A 24,341-nucleotide genomic window follows, 5' to 3' on the forward strand; every position below is an offset into this window, starting at 1 on the left:
TCACAGTTGGTGCGCTGTGGCAACAGAACAAAATAGCCCCCTCTGTAAGTGCAAAGGGAGCCACAATGGACATGAACAAAGTGTGTGTTGAGATAGAAGAGCCAGGACGCTGGAATTAGAGTGGTAGGAAGTAGGGAAGGGGCCATTGGCCCCCCACTCTACGCCCCAGACCCGTTGCGGGTGGTGTGGTCCCATCACAAGATGGTCTGTAGTATCTGTCGGCTTTCATCAAGGTAGGCCAAGATGCTGATTGGACACAAATGACCAGCCAGACAGTGCCATGTTGATTTAACAGTCTTCAGGCTATATAATACCATAACACTACAATGCAATGAGACAGTGTAATCTATTGCACAGTGTGGCATTAGAGTGGGAGGAAAACTATTACAATTAACTATAATGAGGCAGAACAATCACTTCCTCCCAGCTACAGCCCACTGTGTAGTCTGCTCATCATCTCAGTAAATTCATACATACATTCACTTTATTAGCAGTTACATGACTGTCATGAATACTGTGACCACTTTATAAAACTTAAGAATGTAAAGCAGTTGATGCTGACTGAATCAAGTGGTAGTTATCCCACAGTGTCAACACACAAAAGTCTTATTGCCCACAAAGGCAACTTAAGTTTTATCATCTCATCAGTTACAGGTAAAATGTCACCAAATCATTCTACAGTTTATCTTGTTAAACTGTTCATAAATTTAGAGTGTAGGTACGATAATGACTTCCTAACCATCTTCTTAGGACGGGGGTCGGTGCCTGTGGAGTGGTGGTTCCCATTTTTAAAAAGGGGAACCAATTATCGAGTATCACACTGCTCAGCCTCCCAGGGAAAGGTTTTTCCAGGGTGCTGGAAAGGAGTCTCTGACCGATTGTCAAACCTCAGATCCAGAAGGAGCAATGTGGATTCTGTTCTGGCCGTGGAACAGTAAACCAGCTCTTTACTCTTGCAGGTGTGTTGGAGGGGTCATGGGAGTTTGCCCATCCAGTCTACATGTGGACTTGGATAAGGCCTACGACCATGTCCCTTGGGGAGTCCTGTGGGAATACAGGGTACTTGGGTCGTTGCTACGAGCCATACAGTCCTTGTATGACCAAAGTGAGAGCTGTGTTTGGATACTGATGGATAGATGGAACCCTCTACTTCCATTGCCCTTGCTCGGACCACAACCAGCTTCAAATTTAAACTTAATTTGCATCTCAACTCCACACCTGTAACGTTAATGTCCGCACGGTTGTCACGGTAGACGGACAGACAGACTGTTGTAGTTCCTGATACAGTCGGTTTTGCCCTGATAACTCACACACAGACTCACAAGGTGAAAACAACACTTGTCTGGTAAATAACCATAACAATGCCCCTATTGAAATGGCTCAAATGTGACAAACTCATTTCAAGGTCATAATTGTGAGAACTTCAAATATATTCTTGTTGGCAAGTTTATGAATACTTGGATGTTATTTAACATTTACATTTAATTCAGAATACTGTGTGTTTGGTGAGTTAACGTTGCAGAGACACTTGGTGTCATTTCATGTTGATGATCTTCTGATCAGTCTCTGGCCATCTGAATCTGTGTGCAGCCAGTTACACATCAGCTCTTTACAGTTTGTGAAAGAAGCTGTTTCTTTAAACACATGAATGCAAATGCTGACTGTGGCATGTTTGTCTTTCAGGGAGAAGACTCCCAAACTTCTGCATACAGAGACGAGAGTTCACTGTGAGAAGATTCGGAAATGGATTTAAAGGCTGCAATCACAAATATTTCATCTGATGGATTTATTAATCAATGTTTTTCTTCATTTAAAATGTCAGAAAAATGAAAATTTTGCTAAAATTGATTGAAACTGATTAATGTTCTGTTGATCAACAAATTTATAAGTGATAATTGTTTAAATTTCTTAGGTGTTTCAGAGAGGGGCCGTGATGCATTATGGTACAGTGGTCACAGATATATGTAGTGTAAAAGAACCACCTGGAATTTATACAACCAGTCCTTTTAGTCTACATAACCTTGAATATAGGAAGTATTGGCTAAAATGTAGGCCTTACCCATCTTTATTTAACAGGTCAAAAACTGCTAGTCTACTGTTTGTTTGGATTATAGAGTGAAAACCCAAATTTAAAGCGAATGTAGCCGGTAATGAAATGTCCCTCCTTGGCTACTGTAGGGCTAGGTAGGCCTTAGTACGTCCTACTTCCTTGTTCCCAATTTGTTTGGTACTATATAAGCCGTACCGATGAGCTGTGTTCTTCCTCTCTGACCCCTGGTGCGACAGGTTGTGCCCATCACGTGCAATGCTTTGGTAGGTGTTAACTTTAGTTTTGTTAAGTTGAGGCATAGCTGCTGTGGGTTTTACACTGTTTCATTTACTCTAGGTCCGGCTCCATAGCGACTCTCGTTTCCCTGCGTTGAGCTTTCCGGATGGGGGTTGAGCAATAATAAGGCAGGAGAGACGCTGACTGCCACTGCTGTTTGGTTTTGTTTCGTCTACTAGCTGTTTTGTGTTAGTGTTAGTTCATTTCGTTACCCTCTGCTAGCCCTCGTGGCGCTCATTGCTTTCCCCCAAGAAGTTAATAGTAGATTCTTGTAGCTGCCATGCGGCACTAACATTGTGTGCTGAACACCTGTTTTCTGTCTGTCTGTTTGTCCAAGTGCAATAGGGCCTGTGGGAAGCGTGGCCGCCCAGACGGTGGAGGGTTTGGTGATAGAGTTTCTCACCTGTGCTTCGCACCCCCATAATGGTCTGTTTGGTGGTGTTTTCTTTGTACTCCCTCCACAATTTGTTTCTTTACCCTTTACTTTGCAGTGTGTGTGTGTGTGTGTGTGTGTGTGTGTGTGTGTGTGTGTGTGTGTGTGTGTGTGTGTGTGTGTGTAGGGCACCGGAGTGTGGTGAGTACTCTGTCCTAGTGCGGCTACGACCATTCATCCTTCCAGCACCCCCCTCTTTTATTGTAATTTGTATCACAAAGTATATTTGATATAAATCTTTTTTACTGTCTTCCATCTATTAGATTTAATGGATTTCCTGTCTTTTTAATACCTTGTTTAAAGTGTTAATTGCTGTAATACATTTTGTAATCTTTTGTCTCAGTCCATCATTTACTGCCACATGTACCATTATAGAGGATCTGTGGGCTTTTAGTTGGTTTGAGTCAGTATTAAAGGGGTTAGTGTACCCTAACATTTTAAACCAAATCTGGGCTTTAAATGGGTTCTGAATGGGAAACCCAGGAATACAATCCAACTTCTAAGGCTATTACCATAGCAGTTAACAAAATCAGCAAAAAATAAACATTCTAGTAACTATAGTAACTCAGACACGCCACACCTGGTAATATTAGAGAAATACTGCAGGGATGAAAAAAAAGACCAGGTTGGCCTGGAAAATGAAAATGAATCTAGGCCAGTAGGACTATTACACTCTATAATTATGCTGGGAACACACCGTTTTTAACTCTTTAAAAGCTGATCTGTACTGGCAGTGAGGGAACCTTGTAGTTTCCAGCTTTGTTATATTAGTTGAGGTCTTTTTGTGATCACTTCTGACTTTCATCATGTAACAGGTGAGCTGATTGCTTATATTTTGTACATAAGCAGCTTGTATTCTGAGTTAAGAAAGGCTGTTATATTAATTTTCAATCAATAGGCCATACATTTCTACTGCACAACACTTGATCCCAAACCCTAAATCCAGATGGTGACTTATCAATAAATGATCCATGACTTATGATCACAATCCCTTTGGAATGTTTTCCAACATGCCTGTGTGTCTTGTATGTACTCACCGATAAGATCTGGTCGCCTCGCCTCAGCTCTCCACTCAGGTCGGCAGGCCCTCCTGCCAGGATGAAGGAGACAAAGATTCCCTCTCCGTCTTCACCGCCCACAATGTTGAAGCCCAGGCCTGTGGAGCCTTTGTGGAGCACCACCTTCCTGGGTTCCCTGTACAGACAGTTCAGATAGTACATCAGCTCGGGGGAGTCGTTGGGTTTCAGCATCTTTGGCTCGGGCGGCGACAGAGAGGTGGACAATAAGCATGAGGTACGTCGACCACAGACTCAGTGATGCTTTGCTCAGGCAACGGAGCTCAAAGACTGCCGGAGCTCCACGGGGGGATGGTGCTCTACATAGGATCACTTGTCCCCAATTCAGTTGTGACGGAAAAGGAACCTCGTCACAAGCTCACACACACTGGCTTGATTCTTCCCTCTCTCACACACACACACACACACACACACACACACACACACACACACACACACACACACACGAGGATTCATGCATAGGATGTCTACAGACATAAACTGAAGGACACAAGCTCCTATAGGGCTGAAGTAGCATTTTCAGGAAACTGACTCAAACGCAGACATACTTTAGGCCACAGACTCCCATTTGAAGATTTGGTTCAAGGCAGCCTATACAAGTGCAACAGTGATGTCTTTGTTAACATATATGCTGCTGACAATGACATGTGTTATGATGGCAGAGAAGTTGATCCTTTATTCAACATGTCTGTATTAGTATTATATGGTCATACTCTGCCAGTATTCATTCTGTCTGACTTGAATTTATTTTTCAGATGTTGTTGCTGCTGTGCTTTTGAACACTGTGTAAGTGTGAGTTAGACACCAGTGACTACTGTTGTTGGACTAGCCCACTTGTTTTCAGGAGGCCTCTCCTTCCTCTTATTGCACTGTCAATCTATGTTCTTTCTATGTTCTTAATGTAAAACTAGTTTGCATGGACCGGTTTCATGTAAGACAATATTTTCATGGACCGGCAGCCTTCAAGGTGTGACGGATAATAAAATGATACGACCGGCATGAAAACAAATATAAAATGCATACAAATACAACTCACCATAATGCTGAATCAGTGCAAAGAAGCTCTCCAAAGACATTTGTTTTTTACTCATTTTCGCTAGCTTGTGGGCTTAATTTTTGAAGTAACGTATCACGTGACAAAGACAAGCGTCTTGACATGTGTCAAGGGGCACAGGCGGATGAAATTGGGAGAGAATCCAGTCATTTTTCAAAATAAAACATCTTTCAGACTCTGATAATCAATAAAACGGAAATAATATAAGTTGTTTATTCTTTCTGTGTGGCCCAATACCAAATGACCCATGGACTGGTACCGGTCCGCGGCCCGGTGGTTGGGGACCGCTGACACACTAAACAAACACTGAAATCAAACTATTTCCTCATGAATGTACGTCATCATGATTGTAAGCAGCACACTGACACCTGCTGGTGAATACACAAACTACAGAAGCACGAAGAAGCAAAGCCACATCATTGGGAGCAGAACCAATCACGTGTCCTCTGTGGCTCTCCACATGTTTCAGTAACCCCATTTAGTGTCTGTCCCTGTCAACAAAGCTAGCCTCCTTTCAGCATCATTTGAAGATACATCAGTTTCTGGCTTTAACACAAACTTGGCGGTTATAACTTGACCAAAGAGCCAAACCACATAATGTTTATATTTGTGAAATCACCCTCTCTATGAATCCAGTCACAGTAAAACCAGTCACCAACCACAGGCTGATTTGCAGGAGTTCAGGCATTTCTAAGGGAGAAAAATCTTTCCTTTGCCATTTTCAACCATTTTTGCAACCCTGCAGGTTTTATGAGAAAAACCTTTGCAAAGCAATGTTGATGCCCTACAGACTGAATTGACAGTTAGTCTGAGTTATCCATAGATAAGAGCCTGGAGAACGCTGCTGTGGAACAGATGAAGGACTCATCCCTGCAAAGAGCAGAGGAGAGAATTGTTTCATTCCTAGCACAATGTCTGTGAACAGTCAATGATCCTTCATTAGAAACCACAAGCACTCTGGGACTGATGTGTTGCTGTTATTAGAGCTGCATGGTTCACATGAGACACTGAATCAACCCCCTACGGTAAATGCATGATTAATCATGGGACAATATTAACTAATGGGTTACAATAAGTAATGACATTTGAAAAACAGCAGTTAACTTTGGTGGTTCAACTTCATCTTGTCCCTGACATTTCATAGTCGTAAATATCTCTGTACTGTCTCAGAGACACCTTAATGTATGAAGATTGTTCATCTAAGGAGTCAGGATCAAACTGGATGACACCAGGATGAGGGTACTTATTAATTCAGGTGGTATTGCATGAAAAATGTTAAACTAAACTCTTGCATTTATAAGAAAAAGGATTGTGAGGAGTACAGCAAGGTGCAACAAATATTAGTTACCGAAAAGTTTTAAAATCTAAAATGAATTGGTAGAGCTACAGTGTCTCTATGATGAGACCAACTCTCTCGAGACATAAGCTGTATGTCACAACCTGCCAAAATTAAATCTCCAAATGAGCAGAACCTCTACTGCTGCTTTGCTCAGTTTTTATCAGTTTGGAGGATTCACATTCACACTAGATGGGGAAGATAAGCTACCATGTTAATAAAACTAAAATGACTATTCTTAACATGTGCGTACTGTACTACTATTAATTCACCAGTAAAAAGGATGTTTTATTTGATTGATACAAGCAGAGCAGTAACAAATATGTTTGGACATGGCAGGCAGCAACATAGCCCTACACAGATATTCACTAAAATATATGAAGTTATATGTATATATCAGTGGTGGACCGTCAGGGCCAGCAAAGCCTTCTCTGATGGCCTAAACAGAATCACAAAGTTATAGCTATTTTATAATTTTTCATAAATAAGTTATGACATTGACATGACAATTTTAGCATTTTGCTTGGTGTAGCTTTGTTTTTTTAAACACTCAATGGCTGAAGGAGGACGAGAAACGGACTTGGGAGTTATTGGCAACGCCTTTCTGGAGAAGAACTTTTCCAGAAAAGCTGGACATCGTAAGAAAGGGTGTTTGGAGCCACGCTAGATTTGCTAACCGAGGCAGCAACAAGACACCATAGCACGACAGGACACTTACAAGCTACGGTGCTTGAAAACTTTTGCTGAGACCCGAGTGGATCTACAACTCAACGAACATGTTCACAGGAGGACCTCTGACTGGAACTGAACCGCACCGATGTTCTGTACAACTGCGTCATTAAACTCTTTGTTAACAAAGAAAGGAGGATGGACTTTGTCTTGAAGTGAACAGCAGCTTTGGTAAGTGAACTGCTTTTGTTTTTTTACATCTGCAGTAGCGTTACTACTGTTAGATCTATGGTGTCGTTTCTATGATATGGTTAATATTGTTCCCTCTGATAATAATAATATTTGAATGGCTCGTGCGCTTCAGTGAGCGGTGGAATACGTGTTTTAGCACTACAGTGTTGCTGGATTGATTTGTCATGCTTTGTTGTCATATAAATATATGTGACTGGTTCTTGTGATTTTGTTCTTGTCATTGTGTTAATTGATTTTAACTATATGCATTGTCCGTTAATGATGAAGCATCCCGTCATTCGCGTATTCATGTATCTCTTTTCTTTAACAAAGCAAGAATTATGGTCTGGAGAAATGGGGATTGAGTGGCGATTGCTTTAGCCCTGTTTGAATCAGTAGGGAAAGCTAAACGCTGCGGGGAGAGTTTGTAGCGTGTGTGCTGCTGTTGGTTTCCTGCTAAACTAGTTTAGCATAGTGTGCATCCCAGAACACACGTGCATCACCAGAGTACAATGGTTTTGTTCCATGATGGGAATGTCAGACAGCACGTTGGGTGGGTTGCCAGGTTGAGCGCAGTGGCTCCACCCAAAGAACATTATATTTCCCACAATTTAAGCTTCTGCATTTTCCAAATGCACTAGTATTATTGAAACGTATTGTTCGGTTCGTAAGCCGAGATGGCAATACTCACATAGCATCTCATCGGTCATATGATTTACTAATGGAAACGGTTTTAAAGAAAAACACCTAAAGTCTTATGAGCACCGCCCCAACACGATTAGAGATCAGAGAAATGACACTGATAGATGACTAAAATCTGTTGATTACTGTAAGAACAGAACGGAAATGAGGGAGCCTACCTGCAGCCTTTCTTTTTGTGAAAGGCTGCAGGTAGAGTAAGTCTGTTAGTCTAAGTTTCAGGCTCAGGCTGATTGATTTGAAGTATTGATTGTGTGTAGAATATGGTGCACTTGTTACAGAAAATTACAGAAAATTGTGGTAGCCAAACTGTGATAAAAAACTAATTTGGAAATGAACAACGTACATTTACTCAAGAACTGTGCCTAAGAACAATTTTGAGGTACTTGTACTTTTTATTCTCTTCTACTTTATACGTCTACTCCACTATGATTCAAAAGGCATTATTACCTTTATCTGATAACTTTAGTTACGTTGCAGAGTCAGATTATTAACACAAAATGTAATCAACAAATAAACTATGATGTAATATCATGGGTTAAGATACAATGAGATGTATGTTTTCTCCCTGGGGGGAATTTACAAACTAGCTAGCAGTTTATAAAGTCATTAAAATGAGCTCCAACTTTACCAGCTGCAACATTGATTATAATCCAATTATATGATAAACATTATTCTGAAATAGACCCTTTTTTAGCTTTTACTTAATTAAAGTATTAAACGAATGACTTGTACTTGTTTCAGAGTATTTCTACAGTGTAGTGCTACTGAGTACTTCTTCCGTCACTGGATAACATTGTGTAGGTGATGAGGCTACAAGGCTCCTGCTTAGTCAGAGCCCTGAGGAGAGAGGGAAGAGTAGGGAGGAAGAGCATGCTAGCTTGAGAAAACAACACCAAGGAGTGGTTAATGAAGAGAGCAAGCAACTAAGCTCATTGGAGAAACCCAGGTGGTTATAAAGAACCATATGGTATCATGACATGCCATTCATATGGAGGGATGGGACATAGTGGTGGAGGCAAGAGAGGTGAGGTGGTGATGGTGGAAAGTACCTGGTGAAGTCCGAGTCAGGGAACAGGCTTAAGTGATATGGGAGGGGGACGGAGTGGAGGAAGCTTTTGTCACACTCCACTGGGGAATAGTGTCGGGGGGAGGGTGCTTTGTCACATAGTTTGTTCACAGTGCTGTAAACTGGCTCAGGAGGCCTACAGTGGAGTGAGAGACAAGAGCAGAGAGGTTAGTGTCCAGAGACGAAGGCGGGGCAAAGGGTCTGGGATAAACAATGATGATGAAAGACAGGAAGAATAATAGAAATAAAGCAGCATGAGACGCAGCAGAGAGAGTAGGAGAAAGTACTGCTACATGGTGTAAATGGTTCTCGCTGGTCAAAACACTGAAGTCAGAGAGAGCATGCTTTACATGTTGAAAATAAAAGGCACTTGAGCTAACTCATTTCCTGCCAGCTACACTAATATTACACTAATATTATTGCTACAACTAACAAGTATTTTCATTATCAACGGACCTGTTAGGATAATTTTTGATCAATTAATCGCTCAGCCAGTCAAATATCTGAATGACTGGAAATGCTCTGGGCAATTTCCCACAGTCCACAGTGATGTCACCAATAAGCTTTTTAGCTTAACAGTCTAAACTAACAGTCTAAACCCCAAAGAGTTTCAGTTTGCTGTGAAAAGAACAAAGAAGATGGAACCAGAGAATGTTCACCACTCTATGCTTGATATATGACTTCAATGAATAATAAACTATTCAAATTGTTGAATTCATGTTCTGGCATGGGTGATCTGACTAATCAACAACTGTAATTGTATATATTGGTTTATTGCAGGAGTACAGGAGTTAACATATTTTAATTTGCATACATATGATGTACTGATGCATTCCTACAATGTTTGTGTTTTAAAGTGAATGTGTCTTCAGCAGACATGGTTATCCATTATGTGGTGGTGGTATCAATATTATTTGATATTTAAGAGCTTAAATTATTTTTTGTTTCAAGGAATGACATTTCTGTTATGAAAATGTAGTCAGCAAACTGATCCAGGAGCTTTTAAATGTTGTGTACTAATATTGTGATATACAGGTTTAATTCATCATAGTCATAAAGACTCACAAAGCAATAAACATCTTCAGTTTGCTAACGTTAGTCACCATTAGCTAGTGGTAAAACTCCTAAGTGTGTCGGATTGAGCAAGGGTGTGTATAATTGCTTATCAATTGAACATTATTTGCAAGAGACGGATTGTGTTATTTCTTCTTTCAAATGTCATATTCTTGCTTTATTGTGTAGCATTCTCACCAGACAGAGCAATCTATTGGAGACACTCTTTAGTTAAAGGCAGAACTCCAAAAAGTTATTTCCATGGACTAGGAAAGTTCAATCAATATTTGTGAACATGATGTACTCTCTGTCAGAGCCAGGAACCAGAGAAGTCTCACTTGTGAAGTATAAAGTGTGGAGCTATGTCTATGGGGACAATGACTGGGAGACTGATTTTATGTTGTTTTCTTTTATCTTTTATACCCAAATGAGTTATATTCTATTAGTGTCCTCATTGGTGAAACAGAAAATGTACCATATCCTCAGAACATTCCCCCGGTGCTCTCAGTGTCATCTAGAACATCTTTAATACATCGTCTATGGAGCAGTTCCACATTTTACACTTGATGACATCATGCATTTCAGATTTAGCACTCTAGTTTTAGGATTTAGGAGAGAGTTGTTTATGTTTACGAATATTTTTGGACTTTCTTAGACCATAGCAATAGAGCGCTGAAGGGATGATGTATCTTTGTAGGTCAACCAGGAAGTTAGTATTGCACTGGTTCCCTTGAAAAAAAGACAATGGTATTTTTCATTGGATTTTGGAGTATTGCAGAAAATAAGCTCTGATGGAGAACACAAGTTTATGAAACTTACATTTAACAAACACAGGAGGCTCCTGTTTGTGCCCCATGAGAAACTAAAAGTCAACGTAATCTCATTTTGTCACATTTATTTTTGTAATGTTAGTCTGTTAGTATCATCATGTCTGACACGTGGAAAACTAACGCGAGAAGAGTACCTAGTGCATCGATAACTGATACCAAGGGGCACTGACTAAATGATGGTATTTGACGAGTTGGGACTGAGAATGTGTTGTTACTTCAGGCATCTAACCAAAAACACATTCAAAACACCCATTGACTTTGAGACATAGAAAAACATGCAAAAATGCGGACTCTTTTTCTGATTTTGGACTCATTCTTGCAGCACTGTATAACATGTATGAATTGTGAAAATGGCCCTACTTTAATTTAATCAACTTATTTCAATAGGGAATAATCTTCTCTTTTGTACAACATAAGAATGCATACCAACATTGTTAAAAGTCACCATATTTTGTAGATAATAGAAACATTATCTTTGAGGAGAGAAATTTAGGTAGAAACAGTACTTCAGAATTTATATATCATATATAGTCAGGCATACGATTCACAATGTAAATGGCTCATGCTTAAAAAAAGTCTAATGATGGAATTTTGTGATTTTGTGAATGATTTGTTGCGCTACAAACACAAACGATGAGGAACATGCAGGGGCATGCAGTAGGTGACAGAGGCGCTAAATATCTCACCTCAACTGGAAGTGCTGGGAATCAAACCTGTGACCCTCCCCGTCATCTAACGAGGGATTTCTAATGGGATGAAAAAAGTCAACGTTTCATAACCAACCATTGATAACCATCTTTTACAACTGATTTTCTCACACATTAAGACACTGATGAAAGATACGCTTGGTGGCATGTTACATAGAACAAAACAAGACAGCTGAAAACAGAAAAAGCCATGTCCTTAAAAGGACTGAGGGATTCATCATCAACATCACCACCAGACATCAGAGTGATCTCATCTGTGCTAGCTCATGAACAGTAGGTCTAATCTGCTGCAGACATGCTGCGAATCTATATCCTTGGTTAGACACTCAGTGAACACTCACTGAGTGCATGTCTGCTGTTTGTGAACTGATGTGGATTCACACATCTTAACTGGAGCATGCAGTACAGTATGTGAGTTTGGAAAGGACTCATTTGTGCACAATGTGTGTGTATGTGTAAGCTGTTGATGTCACAGCCACACAAACACAGAAGCGCACACATACACACAGTCGCATGGACTATACTCGTGATGTCACTGTTTGGCCGGCTACACCTCCACCTCCACACTTCTCTCTTCCTCATCCTCCTCCTGCCTTCTCTCTCTCTGTGACCAACTGTTGTGTGTTTGCATCCTGTTCGAACATGAAAACATCGTCACCAAGAAACTCTGTCCCTTCTGGCAGACTGTGGCTGAAGAAGGAAATGGAGTCCAAATAAAATGAGGTCACTTCATGTGCTCACACAGTGTTTTCCTCCAGAAAATGTCAAGAGAGGAGGGTGAATACTGCAGGGTGGAAGCCTAATGCATGGCAAAGGTCAGAGAACAGACGTGTGAAGGATGTCTTTCATTTATTTAGAACAAATATTTCATACCATCATCCTTTGATTGCTGGATTCTGTGCTTGTACCGAGTCTCAATAATCTCAACAGCTCAACAGTTGTCCTGTGGAGGTGTGGTTCAACGCTCAGTTTCTTTTATTCTTTAGCTTTTAATTCAGGATTTGGAGTTCCAGTACAGGAACTTTGTGCATTTCTGAACTTCTTTTCAAATGGCAAATGTAGTGCCCTGCATGGAGTTACTCCTTAAAGAAGAAGTTTGAAAATTTCTGGCAAAAAGATTGAAGAAAACTAACGACAACACAGTGAGCTTTTGAACAATACAATGCCTAATATTTGGACTTCACACCCTACTGTATAACAGCCATAGAACTTATAAGATATTACTTGTAATGTAATAATCAAGTAATCATTTCGGTATGATTTATTATTAAATTTGTCTCAGCATGATTCTTAAAAATGTGCAAACCTTAAACACTACCACTCTTGCTCTCCTGTCTAGGTAATTTTTCACTCCTCTTAGTGGACTACCTCCAAGAACACTGTGAGCACAGGATATCTAGAGGAAGTATAGCAGAAGGGATTCTCCCCACTTCTCTCTCCTAACCGCTTTATCAATATTTAACAGAATTGTTAGGGACAATTATTCTACTTCACATCAGTGACGAAATGAAAGAAGCTACTGATCATCAGCTATTACAGGAAGTGAGGATCCACATGGCGTTGTAGTATTCACACTGTTTGTTCTGACTGTATGTATGTGTAGAACAGAGCATTCAGAGCCTCTGTCAGAGTGATTCACTTTAGGGCAGCAGGGTAACGTCAGGCACCTTGTCCAAGAGCAAATAGTAAACCTCTTAACTCCAGAGAGAATGGAGGACAAATCCTTTACTCCACAAAGCTTAACACGGGGCTCCTTCACTTATCCTCTCAAATGAGCTTTTGTTATCACTCTGCTCCACTATTCCTCCACCGCTCTTTATTTACAACACAACATAATTCTTGCCACAGCGAACAACATTGACCTCATCTAACGGAGAAGCATTGTGGAATTATGGAATGTACGTGTGCATTAGTTCATTGTGATATCCACCACTCATCCTAACAATCTGCTCTCATCTGTCATTCGTCTAATGCAGTTACATAGAACCGATGAGACACCCCCCCCCCCCGTTACTCGTTACTCTTAGATTTGACTGTATAGGAAATATGGCCCGCTTGGTCCGGAGCCTCGCGGCAGCTTGCTATGGGATTAGGTGTTAGAGAGCTGCTAATGTTTGGCTGTGACTCACTCCAGTGAGACATTTTAAGCCTATTTCTGTTTGGACTGGGAGTAGTGACTGTACACCCAACAGGTAGTAAAATACATACAGAACAGGACAAAGACAGGGAGAGTAAACACAGCAGACATTTTCTGACTGCAAAATAATACACTGAAACTTTCAGAGCTCATGGAAGTTCAGAGACTGTGTTTTGATTGCATTTCCATTTAGTTTGAGTTTTTGTGAGAAAGTTGGTTTTCCCTCTTACACTAGGGCAGAATGGCCTTATACATTTTTCTGTATCTCCAGAATTATTATTGGGGCATGAGTTGGCAAAAAAATATATGCATCCTATTTTTTATAGATTATTTTTAACAACCAAAAAAAGTTAACTGCTCCCTGTAAAATACACAACAAGGCCCTGATGACTGATGTCTAGTCACACAAACAGGAAAGACAGACTGAACATCTGTCTCACTGTGCCGTGATGGTACTGCTGCTGGACCTGAGGCTGCCGTTACGATATAATAACAAAATTTCCACTGATAATGACCAACATTACCAAAGCCTTTCACAACCACAGCTCATAGCACCGACACACAGACACAAGAAGTGCTATGGCTCTGATGTGCTTAGTGCTCCAGTGGTTTACCGACAGGCGTCACAATGTTCAGAAAGAAATCATAAAAAGAGACATTTAGGCACAAACGCAACACAGTACAACAGAAACACAGCATTAGAGCAGACCAGAAATAAGCTGTTTCTGGGAAACTGTCTATATACCCAACTTAATCGATCCAGAACCCTTTTTTTGAAAAACACGGCAGTGGAAACTGGACAAAGATTATGGGATTAAAACCAAAAGTTCCAAGCACAGAGAAACAAGATGTGTTTTCAAATTGCTTCATAACTCCTCGTGGATTTTTGATTACTTACACAAACACAGATCAGACAGGAGAAGGGGGAGACAGGGGACACATCTACCTGTAGTTTTAGTTGTCTGGTAGGAAGGGAGGTAATTACCGTAAGAAGGAAAAACCATCCAACCTGTTTATATCCTCTTCCCCAAGTAAGTGCTTAGGGAGGGGGGAATAACTCCCAGGGGAGATGGGAGGGAGACCAGACTTGTACTCCAGAGTGCCACTATTGACGGGGGAAGAGATATGATTTTCCATTGCTGGAGAGAAAGCTGTGGAGGAAAAGCGAGACAGATAGAGAAAGAGACAGAGAGAGAAAAAACAGAGGCAGCTGCTTTAATAGACAAAACTAGCTGACACATGCTTCCATGACATCAATAAAGTAACCCTGCACAATTAGTTTTATAATTTTTTCTATTTTGTAGTCCTGTTTAGTTTCAAAATATAGCAATTTGGGGTTAAAATCTGACTGCAACACTAAACATCTACAGTATATTAAGTATCCTTGAAATCATACTTATGAAAACAAAGAATCTTTCATAAAAGGCCTCCCTGTACAGTTTTACATTTTTCAAGTGTGTGCAGTTCAATATTTTTTGGTTGTCTTGGTGATAATATGTTGTGTGTGGCAAAAATCAAAGACTCCAGTTGTGTATTTGTGAAATAGAAGTGATTCAAATGGTCTCTCATGGTGCACACACATCTCACATTATACACTTTTAGTCTAAACTCTTCTAACAGCAAGTGACTGGCCAAGTTAAAATACAAGAGGTGAGGACTTACAGTGTGTGATATCAGGAGGCCCATAGGGATCTGATAGGTAGACATTGGTGGGCTTTCCCACCTTTAGGTAAACCACGTCCGACGTGTTCTTCAAAATGGCCACGGCCTCTTCATGAGACACCTCCTCCAGACTGTAGTTGTTCACCTGTCCAGACACAGAAACAGTCCCCGTTTGTTTAATCAGGAGCTTTAGAGGCTGCTCAGATCAGACCGACCAGCGGGCTCCCTGTCTAATAGGAGACTGGATGATGACAGATGGTGTTCGGGTGTGAACACAACAGTAAGGTAATTCAATTAAGCACTGGTTAAGCAAGAGGGATGCCCTCCTCAAGAAGAGCTTGCTGTTATACTACTGAGCCGGTAGGGTGCCACTTTCTTGTTTTCAGATGTCAGATACAGACTCATTTCATAATTTTATTATCATTTAGACTAAAGCTGTGGGAAGAGTGTCTGATTGATGCACTTCTAGGTAATATACATAGATAGAGCGATAGATAGAGGTAGATAGAGCGACAGACAGAGAGACAGATAGATAGAGAGACAGATAGACAGAGAGATAGATAGATAATATACCTAAATACTATGATATTCAATATACGAATATACACTTACTTACTAATTTATATACACTTGTACTCATTGTGTACTCACCATTAACAGCCGGTCTCCTACTTGTAGCCGGCCATCCTTCTGTGCTGCCCCGCCGTCGATGATCTTGGTGACGTATATGCTGTTGTCACCAGGAATGTGTTGGTTTCCAACTCCACCTGCAATACTAAAGCCAAGCCCTGTGTGTGTGTGTGTGTGTGTGTGTGTGTGTGTGTGTTTGCATATATGAAAGTAGTTGGTTAGTTTCTGAGTTGTATGTATGAGAGATTTATGTTTGGCATCAGACAATACCATAATGATCATGTATCAAGCTATACAGCATATGTATCTAAATATTTTTTACTTTACTTTTATTGGGCCGAGGAAAACACTGTTTGAACCAGTCAAAGAACATATATATATATATATATATATATATATATATATATATATATATATATATATATATATATTAGTGCTGGGCAAGTTAACGCATTATTATCGCGTTAACGCATTCATTAATTAATGCCGACAATTATTTTATTGCGCATTAACGCAGTTATTATATTGATGAACAGTGGGAGCTGCATTCACATGCTCTGTCATGAAAACAGAAGACAGACATTTTGCTGAAATGTGGATGGAACATTTTATTCATGTTGCACAGCAGTGTAACATTTCAAATGAAGTCAGCACACTGAGCACAGATAGTGAAGAAATAGAACTGCTATTGTGTAAAGGAATACTGCTGTTAAAAAGAACCTGATTTGTGTTTGCAAACCAAATGTTATTGCACTTTTGTTCATATAGCAGTACTTTTAAAATAAAAGTGCGCAATACACTCATTTTGAATTCATTGTTGAACTTTGCGCATAACAATGCAATTAATTGCAATTAATGGCAGAAAATCATGCGATTAAAAATTGTAATCGTTGCCCAGCACTAATATATATATATATATATATTATATATTATATATATATATATATATATATATATATTATATATTATATATATATATATATATATATATATATATATATATATATATATATGTATATATGTATATATATCCTTTATTTTACTTTGCCTTACACAAAACACGCTGCATTAACAGTGACCACTGACATGAAATCAATCTAATTACCACTCCTGTAAGAAGTGAATATTATCAGTCAGGTGTGTGTGTCTGAGCTCACCTTTTGGTCCTTTGATGAGTTTGATCTCAATGATGGTCTCGAGCATTGGCCTGCGGCGCCGTACGTACAGCCGAACAATAGAACCTGCAACCTTCAGGGCTTCTACTGCCTTACTGTGAGAGACTTCAGACACGTCGGTGTCGTTCACCCGCAGGATGCAGTCGTTTACTCTGGAAAAGGAACAGTGTGCATCAATGATCATTATTATTGTTAATCATTAAGAGAAGACAAACGTTATAGTTTGTCACAAAGCAACAAAAAAATCTCCTTTGACGGATAACTTAAAACACATTTCAAAAGACACACACACTTATGTGAAATAGATCTAACGCTGTTATAACTCTGGTTGACAAGAACAGGGGATTGACTGAATTTAAATCTGTCCAGTATGACTATTGCAGAGGGAATAAAAGATGTTTTGTAGCCGGTCTGATGGCAGTAACTGGTAAAACAGTGTAAGGGGCGTATTTGTAAGGCCGATTCACAGCAGTCACTTTGGGAAAAGTTTTTTTACATTAAGTTTTTTTAAGGTCAAACTAACTTTAACTTTTATGAATTCACATGATGTTTACTATTTTTATTAAGAGCTGTTCAATCACAATGAGGGGTGTCCCCATTTACAGGTATTGATCAAAACCATGATATTTAAAAATGATATGAATTAATAATATATATATGATATTATTGTGTAATAATCCAGCACATCTTAACCCTCCTGTTACCTTAAAATTTACTAACACTTTTTATCCTTGGGGTCAATTTGACCCCAGCAATTTAAACCTCCAGAAAAGTATTATAATTAAAATTGCTACCCAAGTTTATGTGTCAGGTACTTTGTTTTTTGTTGACTACCTAAATAGCCCTTTAAATAAAACAACAACCCCGCCACCCAACCCCTTATACATCCAGAATACCTGTTACGCGACTATGGAGAAATAGATCACCATAAAATCTCACTGATTGACCTAAAATGTTTTAATGTTCTGCACGACACCCCCGAATTTGGGGGCTCGAGGGCTCAGACGAGTAGCATACCGTCGAAAAAAATGCACTTATCCAGAGCGAATATAATGCACGTATACATGTTATATACCAGATAAAAACCAAAAAGTCTGGGCTATCATGTAAGTCATTTTTACAAATTTCAAACACAATTCTACACAACTAATATAATCAACTAGAAGATTTACCACAATATCACGTATTTTTCGCCATGACTCGTCGAGCTACGTACTAGCTAAAGGCTAAAATGGACAACCAAGGTAGCAAAACTCAAGAGAATTCAACACAGATTCCAAAGATACCTTCAGAATTTCTCTCCGTGAAACCATTACAAAGCTGTGAGCAAATAAGCACCAGAAGCACAAACCGTTTTATCGATCAAAATCATAAAAGCTCCTTACTTTATCGATGTTGTCCGGTAAGTCCCCGCTTAATTCCTTCAAACATATGTTCTACGTATATCCTGTGCATCTCTAAAATGTTCCCGAGTAGAAACAAGGGTCTGTCTAACTAGGGGACCTGGGAAAACGGTTTTGACTTTCGGCGAACCGTTTTTTATGCTTCAGGAGGGGTGCCATGTTTTTAATTCTAACTGGCTAACGATTCTGTCAATCAAACCCACGAGGCCACCCTTCAATAGTATGGACTCTGACGCTTTGAAGAAGGGTTCAATGACTGAAATCGACCAATCATAGGCTGAGATATGAGACATAGAAACTGGAAGTCAGACAAGAAAATCTCATGGATGCCAGAGAGAAACAGGCTCAGAGAGTATGCAGGCTCTCAAAATGATGCCAAACTGCTGTATTTGGATAGATTGAACACTATTAGTGATAAAACAAGGGTAATATATAATTATATAGTATATAAAATTACAATGGAACAGCTGGTTCCAAGATGACAATTGTGTCTGACCTCATCTGACCTTCACTTTATCAAAGTCAAACTTTGCAGAGAGAAGGTTAACATGTTGTGCTATGATTTGGGAGAGTTAGACTGTCAGCTGCATCATTTCAAAGAAATAACAACATCTGAACACATCTCACAAGTGTTACCTTTATTATAACACCAAAACAATTCAAATAAACCTTGTAGTTAGAGAAATACACTATTTTTAGTATGGGTATGCAATTTTCGAGCAGAGGCCTAAAAATAGGGCTAGAGTCCAAGAGGTTGGCTTTACATTACATATCATCATGTTAAGTTTATGTTTACCCAGTTGTCCCCATTAAATTAGGAAAAGTCATTAAATATGAAGCAAAAAAAATTATGTCTCATTTATTTAGAGACGTTAAACATTGAATGGGGTCAAATTGACCCCAAGGATATTACAAGGGTTAAATGACTATATTATGTATACAGTTAAAGTTACAGACTCTCTTCTCCTCCCTACCCTCGTATTTTGAGTATAATTCATTTGCTGAAAAAGAGACAAAACACACAATAAACAAAGTTAAAGATGAATTTGACTGATAGCATCATTATTATTTAAACTTTTCTTTTGATATCATGATAATATTGTTATTGTGAATTCTTTTGACCACGATAATCATGTTTATCATAACAGCCCTAATGAGACAATGTTAAGAACCACTTTATGCTTAGAAAACAGCAACTAGGACACACAAATTGAACTAGTGGTAACTAACATACTAATATGTTCGCAGTACAGCCAGAGTAGTTGTATTATTTGCATCTCCCTGTAGACACACACATTTGATGACAGAGGAGACTGTGTGTGTTTGTTGGCAGTAGATCCTGTTTACTGTGCAGTGTTGACCCATGTGCTCACACATGAGTTTTAGATTGCAGGCTGTGTTGTGCATATTACACCCTTTTTATTGTCTGGGATGTAGAGACAGAGTGGGGTACACTGAGTTCCAGCACACCAGTGTGTAAATATCAGAGTCAGCAAGCAGCTCAGGTTGAATTCCCCTGAGGTGTTGACCAATTCATCCATGCCCTGGCACTCAAGGACACAACTCTCCTGAGGGTCAATAGGGAACAGCTGGGACACAGCCCCCTCCCACACACACACACACTAAATCCCATGCATACACACACACTTCAACCAGAGGAAAGCAGAGCATAAAGATCTGCATACTTCCACATCATATTCTTTAGCAAAAAAATATTAGCATTAAATATTTAAAACCTTGTTTGTTTTTGTTCTGTTTCTATTGGAACTGATTTAATTCAGACTGAACCTATTCTTAGCAGTATACCTATAGTATGTTTTTATTTTGAGGTTTATGTGTAAGTAGCTAAACAAAGAACTCTTGTCTGTGATTACTAAATGAACAACAGACAATGACAAATAAAGCTTGACATTGTGAGAAAAGTCTGAAGTAAGATCTAAATACATTTCATATAGGTTAATGGAAATTTTATACACCAATAGAACGGTGGGGATATTGTGGGTTCAGTCTTGACTACAACCATGCTTTTACCCTCCAAAACAACCGACTCCATGAGAAACACTTAAAACGCTCCCAGCGGCCCCTGAAGCCGAGCGGCTGCATTAAGTATACTTAGTGCTCTGCTCCAGCGTCCCACAGCAGTGACAGTCAGGAAGTGTGTCTGGCTTCTATAATGGTTTAACCAAATCCCTCTCAGGCCTCCTTCCTCCCAGAGATTAGACTCCATCCATAATGCATTAGTCATGCTGCCCACCTAGGAATGGGTGACCATCAATTAAGCTAAGAGTGATTTATGCCCGGCCTGCTTCTCCTGTTATCTGCTCCAGATTGACGCTGTTCATGCATACGCTCCCCTCTAGCATCTGTGATCTGACAGTAATGCTGCAGAGCTGTGGCTTGGATAAAGAACAGGAGCTGGCCTGAAACCACCAACCAGCATCATCCATCACTTCTACTTTAATAAAAGTTTATAAATGTTTACAAACAACAATAAATCTTATCAAGATGTTAAGCTGTATGATTATCAGGGTTTTTCCTTTAGTGCTATTTGAAGTCTTTCCAAATAATTCAATGGGAAATCCAACACTGTGACTGACCACTGATGGCAAAATAGCAATGGATAGGAATGCATTTCCTTGCTGCCATAACTGCTAGATCAACAAATACAATACAATTAAATATCAGGACAGATTCCTTACAGTTGCAATTACAGGGAGACACTCTAATGTTGCTTCTTAGACAACTGGAAGACCTGTTTTGAGAACACAGTCGGAGATGTACATTAGCTGGCACATATGCTTTTGCATTACACCAGAAAAGGTCCAACAAATGTTCTATGAGGCTAAAGCTGTGGCTCTCCAGTTTCATACTTAACATAAGAGTGTTCACTAAGACTTTCACCCAGTAGAGAGAAGAGTGAGCTCATGTTGAGTCCTTGCCTCCTTGATAAACTACTGTAGCAAAGGATCTGATGGACTGTATCTGTTCATTTAATAATGTTTAATAATGGTGGGTCACCCTAAAGCAATATAGTGTGAAGTGACTATCAGAGCTCAGTAAGCGCTGATGCTGCAGAGTGCTGAAGGTTTGTTGATGTGGGTTTTAATTGGAGAGAGAAGAGACTCGAGTTCAACCAAAAAGAAAAATGTTTTTAAGTTACACCTGAGATTAAATTAACAGAAGGTTAATGTCTGTGATTTGCGATTAGAGTTAATGTACATGCTAATGGAAACAAATAGTTCAAAAGTAATGTTAATATAGATAGAATGAATTTGGATTCATAGAAATACGAGGCATCATCAAGATAAATTGACAAGAGAGCCATTATACCAGTGCTGACCACAAGTTTTAGTCTGCTTCAGAGCAATGATACTGCTGTATATGTGCTAATGCAAAATTTCTGAGGGCAGATTATCCAGTGCAGTAGTGGAGGAGTAAGCTGTGGTATAGTGGAGTGGTGAGAGATTATCTTTAAATCATCCTTTTACAGGAGGTTTCTTTTCTCACGTGTTTTTGAGAGATGCACGTTTTTTTCCGTGTCAGGGCAGAAAACTTTTCTAGTTACATCCTCTTGAAAAGCTGTGTGGGGAAGTGGAAGTGACTGACCTCAGCCGTCCGTCCTCGGCTGCTGCTCCTCCAGGGATGATCTTGGTGATGAAGATGCCGGGGTCGTCACCAATGTGTGGGTTATCTGTGCCTCCGGCGATGCTAAAGCCCAACCCTGAGTTACCCTGTGGCCATGGAAAACAGTCAAGGACAGGCAGTCTCATTCTGTATGTAGTGTGCCAAAATGCCAACACATCAACTGCATGTTCCCCTGTTCCTCTGTGGGACTCTGTGTTTAGCATCCTGTTATAGAAACAGTCCAGATGTAAGAGAGGAAGCACAACTCCTGCTGCTGCTGCTGCTTTCATTTAAATGAAAAATGAGCCGTCACGTTTATATTGAAGTATTGACCCAACCTTTGTATCTGACATTTTTTTCCTGTTTATTTGTAAATTCTGTGTATGTACGTGGAGAGCAACAAAAAAGTGTCAAATTCCTTGTATGCGTACACAAACATGGCCAATAAAGCTGATTCTGATCCCTTCATCATCACCGCTGTCATGTTCCAAATGTGTTCAGTTGAGCTGATCTTATATCAGAATTTTTGCTACATTATAGAACACTGGTTTGAAATCCCTGACACACACACACACACACACACACACACACCATAAAGCAATCTTGCATAGTAATTGACAGCACTAAGCAAACAACAAAAAATGCCCTTGCATTGCCTTTACAGTATGGATTTTATAGACACCTCTTTTCTAAATGTTGACTTTTAATTCTGTTGAAAAGCACAAGGAACAATTTAAAAGTCAATGAAATATTGACGCAGTTTAACAGTGTGGCTGTACAGTGTCTCTGCTCTCAGCATAATTACAAAGTGTTCAGAGATGTAAAGTCTTCAGTTTGCCATTACACAACAGCTCTGTCATCACAGCCTCTCTCCTGATTCCATCATGACAGACACACTATGAAATGTAAATTAAATTTACGGGCTCACACCGTGTCTTTCAGAGCAGGAGATGCACTTTGTCGGCTCTGCAAATAAAATCCCCTGGATGCCCACTCACAAAATGAAGGTCAAGTTTTGATTAAGTTGTTAGCTGATGGGAATAGCAGCTTCTCTTGATTACAAAACACATTGAGAGTCCCTGCAGGGCATTGCTGCCTGGATGCTGAATCAGAAACACTGACATAATAATGCATACAGTGACTGGACCCACACAATTCATACTAGGAGAATAAAAGAATTTCAGATAGTAGCTCATGATGTAAACAGATAACTGGGTGTAGATCCTCTAAAGTGGCAGCATGCATGTTTCAACTTCCCTCTAGGACTACCTTGCATGTTATTGTAAAGCCTTCAGGAGACCATTTCACTGCACCACAGTGCAGAGGCATGTTCTCATGGATCATCTGAGGTTAAACACAGCTGTGAGGGATGTGAGATACTCACCCGCTCTAGAGTGATTTCCTCAAACTCGTATTCAATTTCTGTGCCGTTGACCTGAGGGTACAGAAAACAGATTGTGTTTTTTAGCACTTCAAATATGGGGAGACACTCCAGGCAAAAACATGGTTGTTCATGTGTTCTCTCAGAATAGTGGAAAGAAAACATCTGAAATACACATTTAGGTGTTTCTTTACTTCTTTGTCTATTGCCTGTAATTTTTTCCTGAATTCACATAGATTGATGGATAGATCATGATATGAATTAAGCATACATAAGCAAATCATATTTTGTTGAAAAGATTATTCGATTTCATAAAACCTTGAAGAAATATTTTTACATATTTGTTAAATAGGTGCACAATGTGACCGGTGATCTATTCATGGATGATGATGTTGGCTCTAAACTCTCCATACTTAAATTGAACAGGGGCTTTCAGGTGTTTTCCAGAGCCACTGATTTCTCTGCTAAATAGGCGCCACCTCAAGGGAAACAATTTAAGGTGATGGTTAATCAACATTCACTATTTTTGCCACATAGCGTTATCTACAGTGGAGTCAGTCCCATCCTGTATCTCACTGTGATGATTAATTAGCAGAGAGCACTTCCGTCATTATGCATTCACATACAGGAATAGCACACCAGCATGTGAGATGCTGCATATCATAGTCCCAGTTGGACATCATTTTTGAGTAACATCAGATGTTATTATCAGAACTCATAGGACTGTAGAAGTAAGCAAGACCTGAAGATCTAATTAGCAACGGCAGTAAAAGAGGCAGATTTTATCTGAAGCTACGATATGATCGTAACTCTATCACATGAACACAATATCTCAGTAAAATTTAG

At 39.7% G+C, this 24,341-nt stretch overlaps 1 protein-coding gene across 18 annotated transcripts in view; it reads right to left on the minus strand.

Annotated features, from left to right (window-relative positions):
• dlg2 (discs, large homolog 2 (Drosophila)) overlaps nt 1-24,341 on the minus strand; it is a 224,494-nt gene that overhangs the window by 21,882 nt on the left and 178,271 nt on the right. For 16 of the 18 annotated variants that reach the window (XR_011103787.1, XM_068721250.1, XM_068721241.1 and 13 more), the window contains 9 exons: nt 23,499-23,549; nt 22,097-22,221; nt 17,070-17,239; nt 15,934-16,070; nt 15,283-15,427; nt 14,606-14,771; nt 11,463-11,522; nt 8,877-9,029; nt 3,797-3,953 (listed from right to left, as the gene is read on the minus strand). Coding sequence is in view for 17 of the 18 variants with exons in the window: in XM_068721250.1 (XP_068577351.1) it covers nt 3,797-3,953; nt 8,877-9,029; nt 11,463-11,522; nt 14,606-14,771; nt 15,283-15,427; nt 15,934-16,070; nt 17,070-17,239; nt 22,097-22,221; nt 23,499-23,549 (1,164 nt within the window). In the remaining variant the exon portion in view is untranslated. The remainder of the gene's footprint in view (nt 1-3,796; nt 3,954-8,876; nt 9,030-11,462; nt 11,523-14,605; nt 14,772-15,282; nt 15,428-15,933; nt 16,071-17,069; nt 17,240-22,096; nt 22,222-23,498; nt 23,550-24,341) is intronic. The other 2 variants (XM_068721237.1, XM_068721243.1) reach the window with 2 other exon arrangements.

The sequence above is a fragment of the Cebidichthys violaceus genome, unplaced genomic scaffold (genome assembly GCF_023349555.1).
Source record: "Cebidichthys violaceus isolate CVI_PGR_0920_01 unplaced genomic scaffold, fCebVio1.0.p SCAF_27, whole genome shotgun sequence".
In the NCBI taxonomy this organism is placed as follows: Eukaryota; Metazoa; Chordata; class Actinopteri; order Perciformes; family Stichaeidae; genus Cebidichthys; species Cebidichthys violaceus.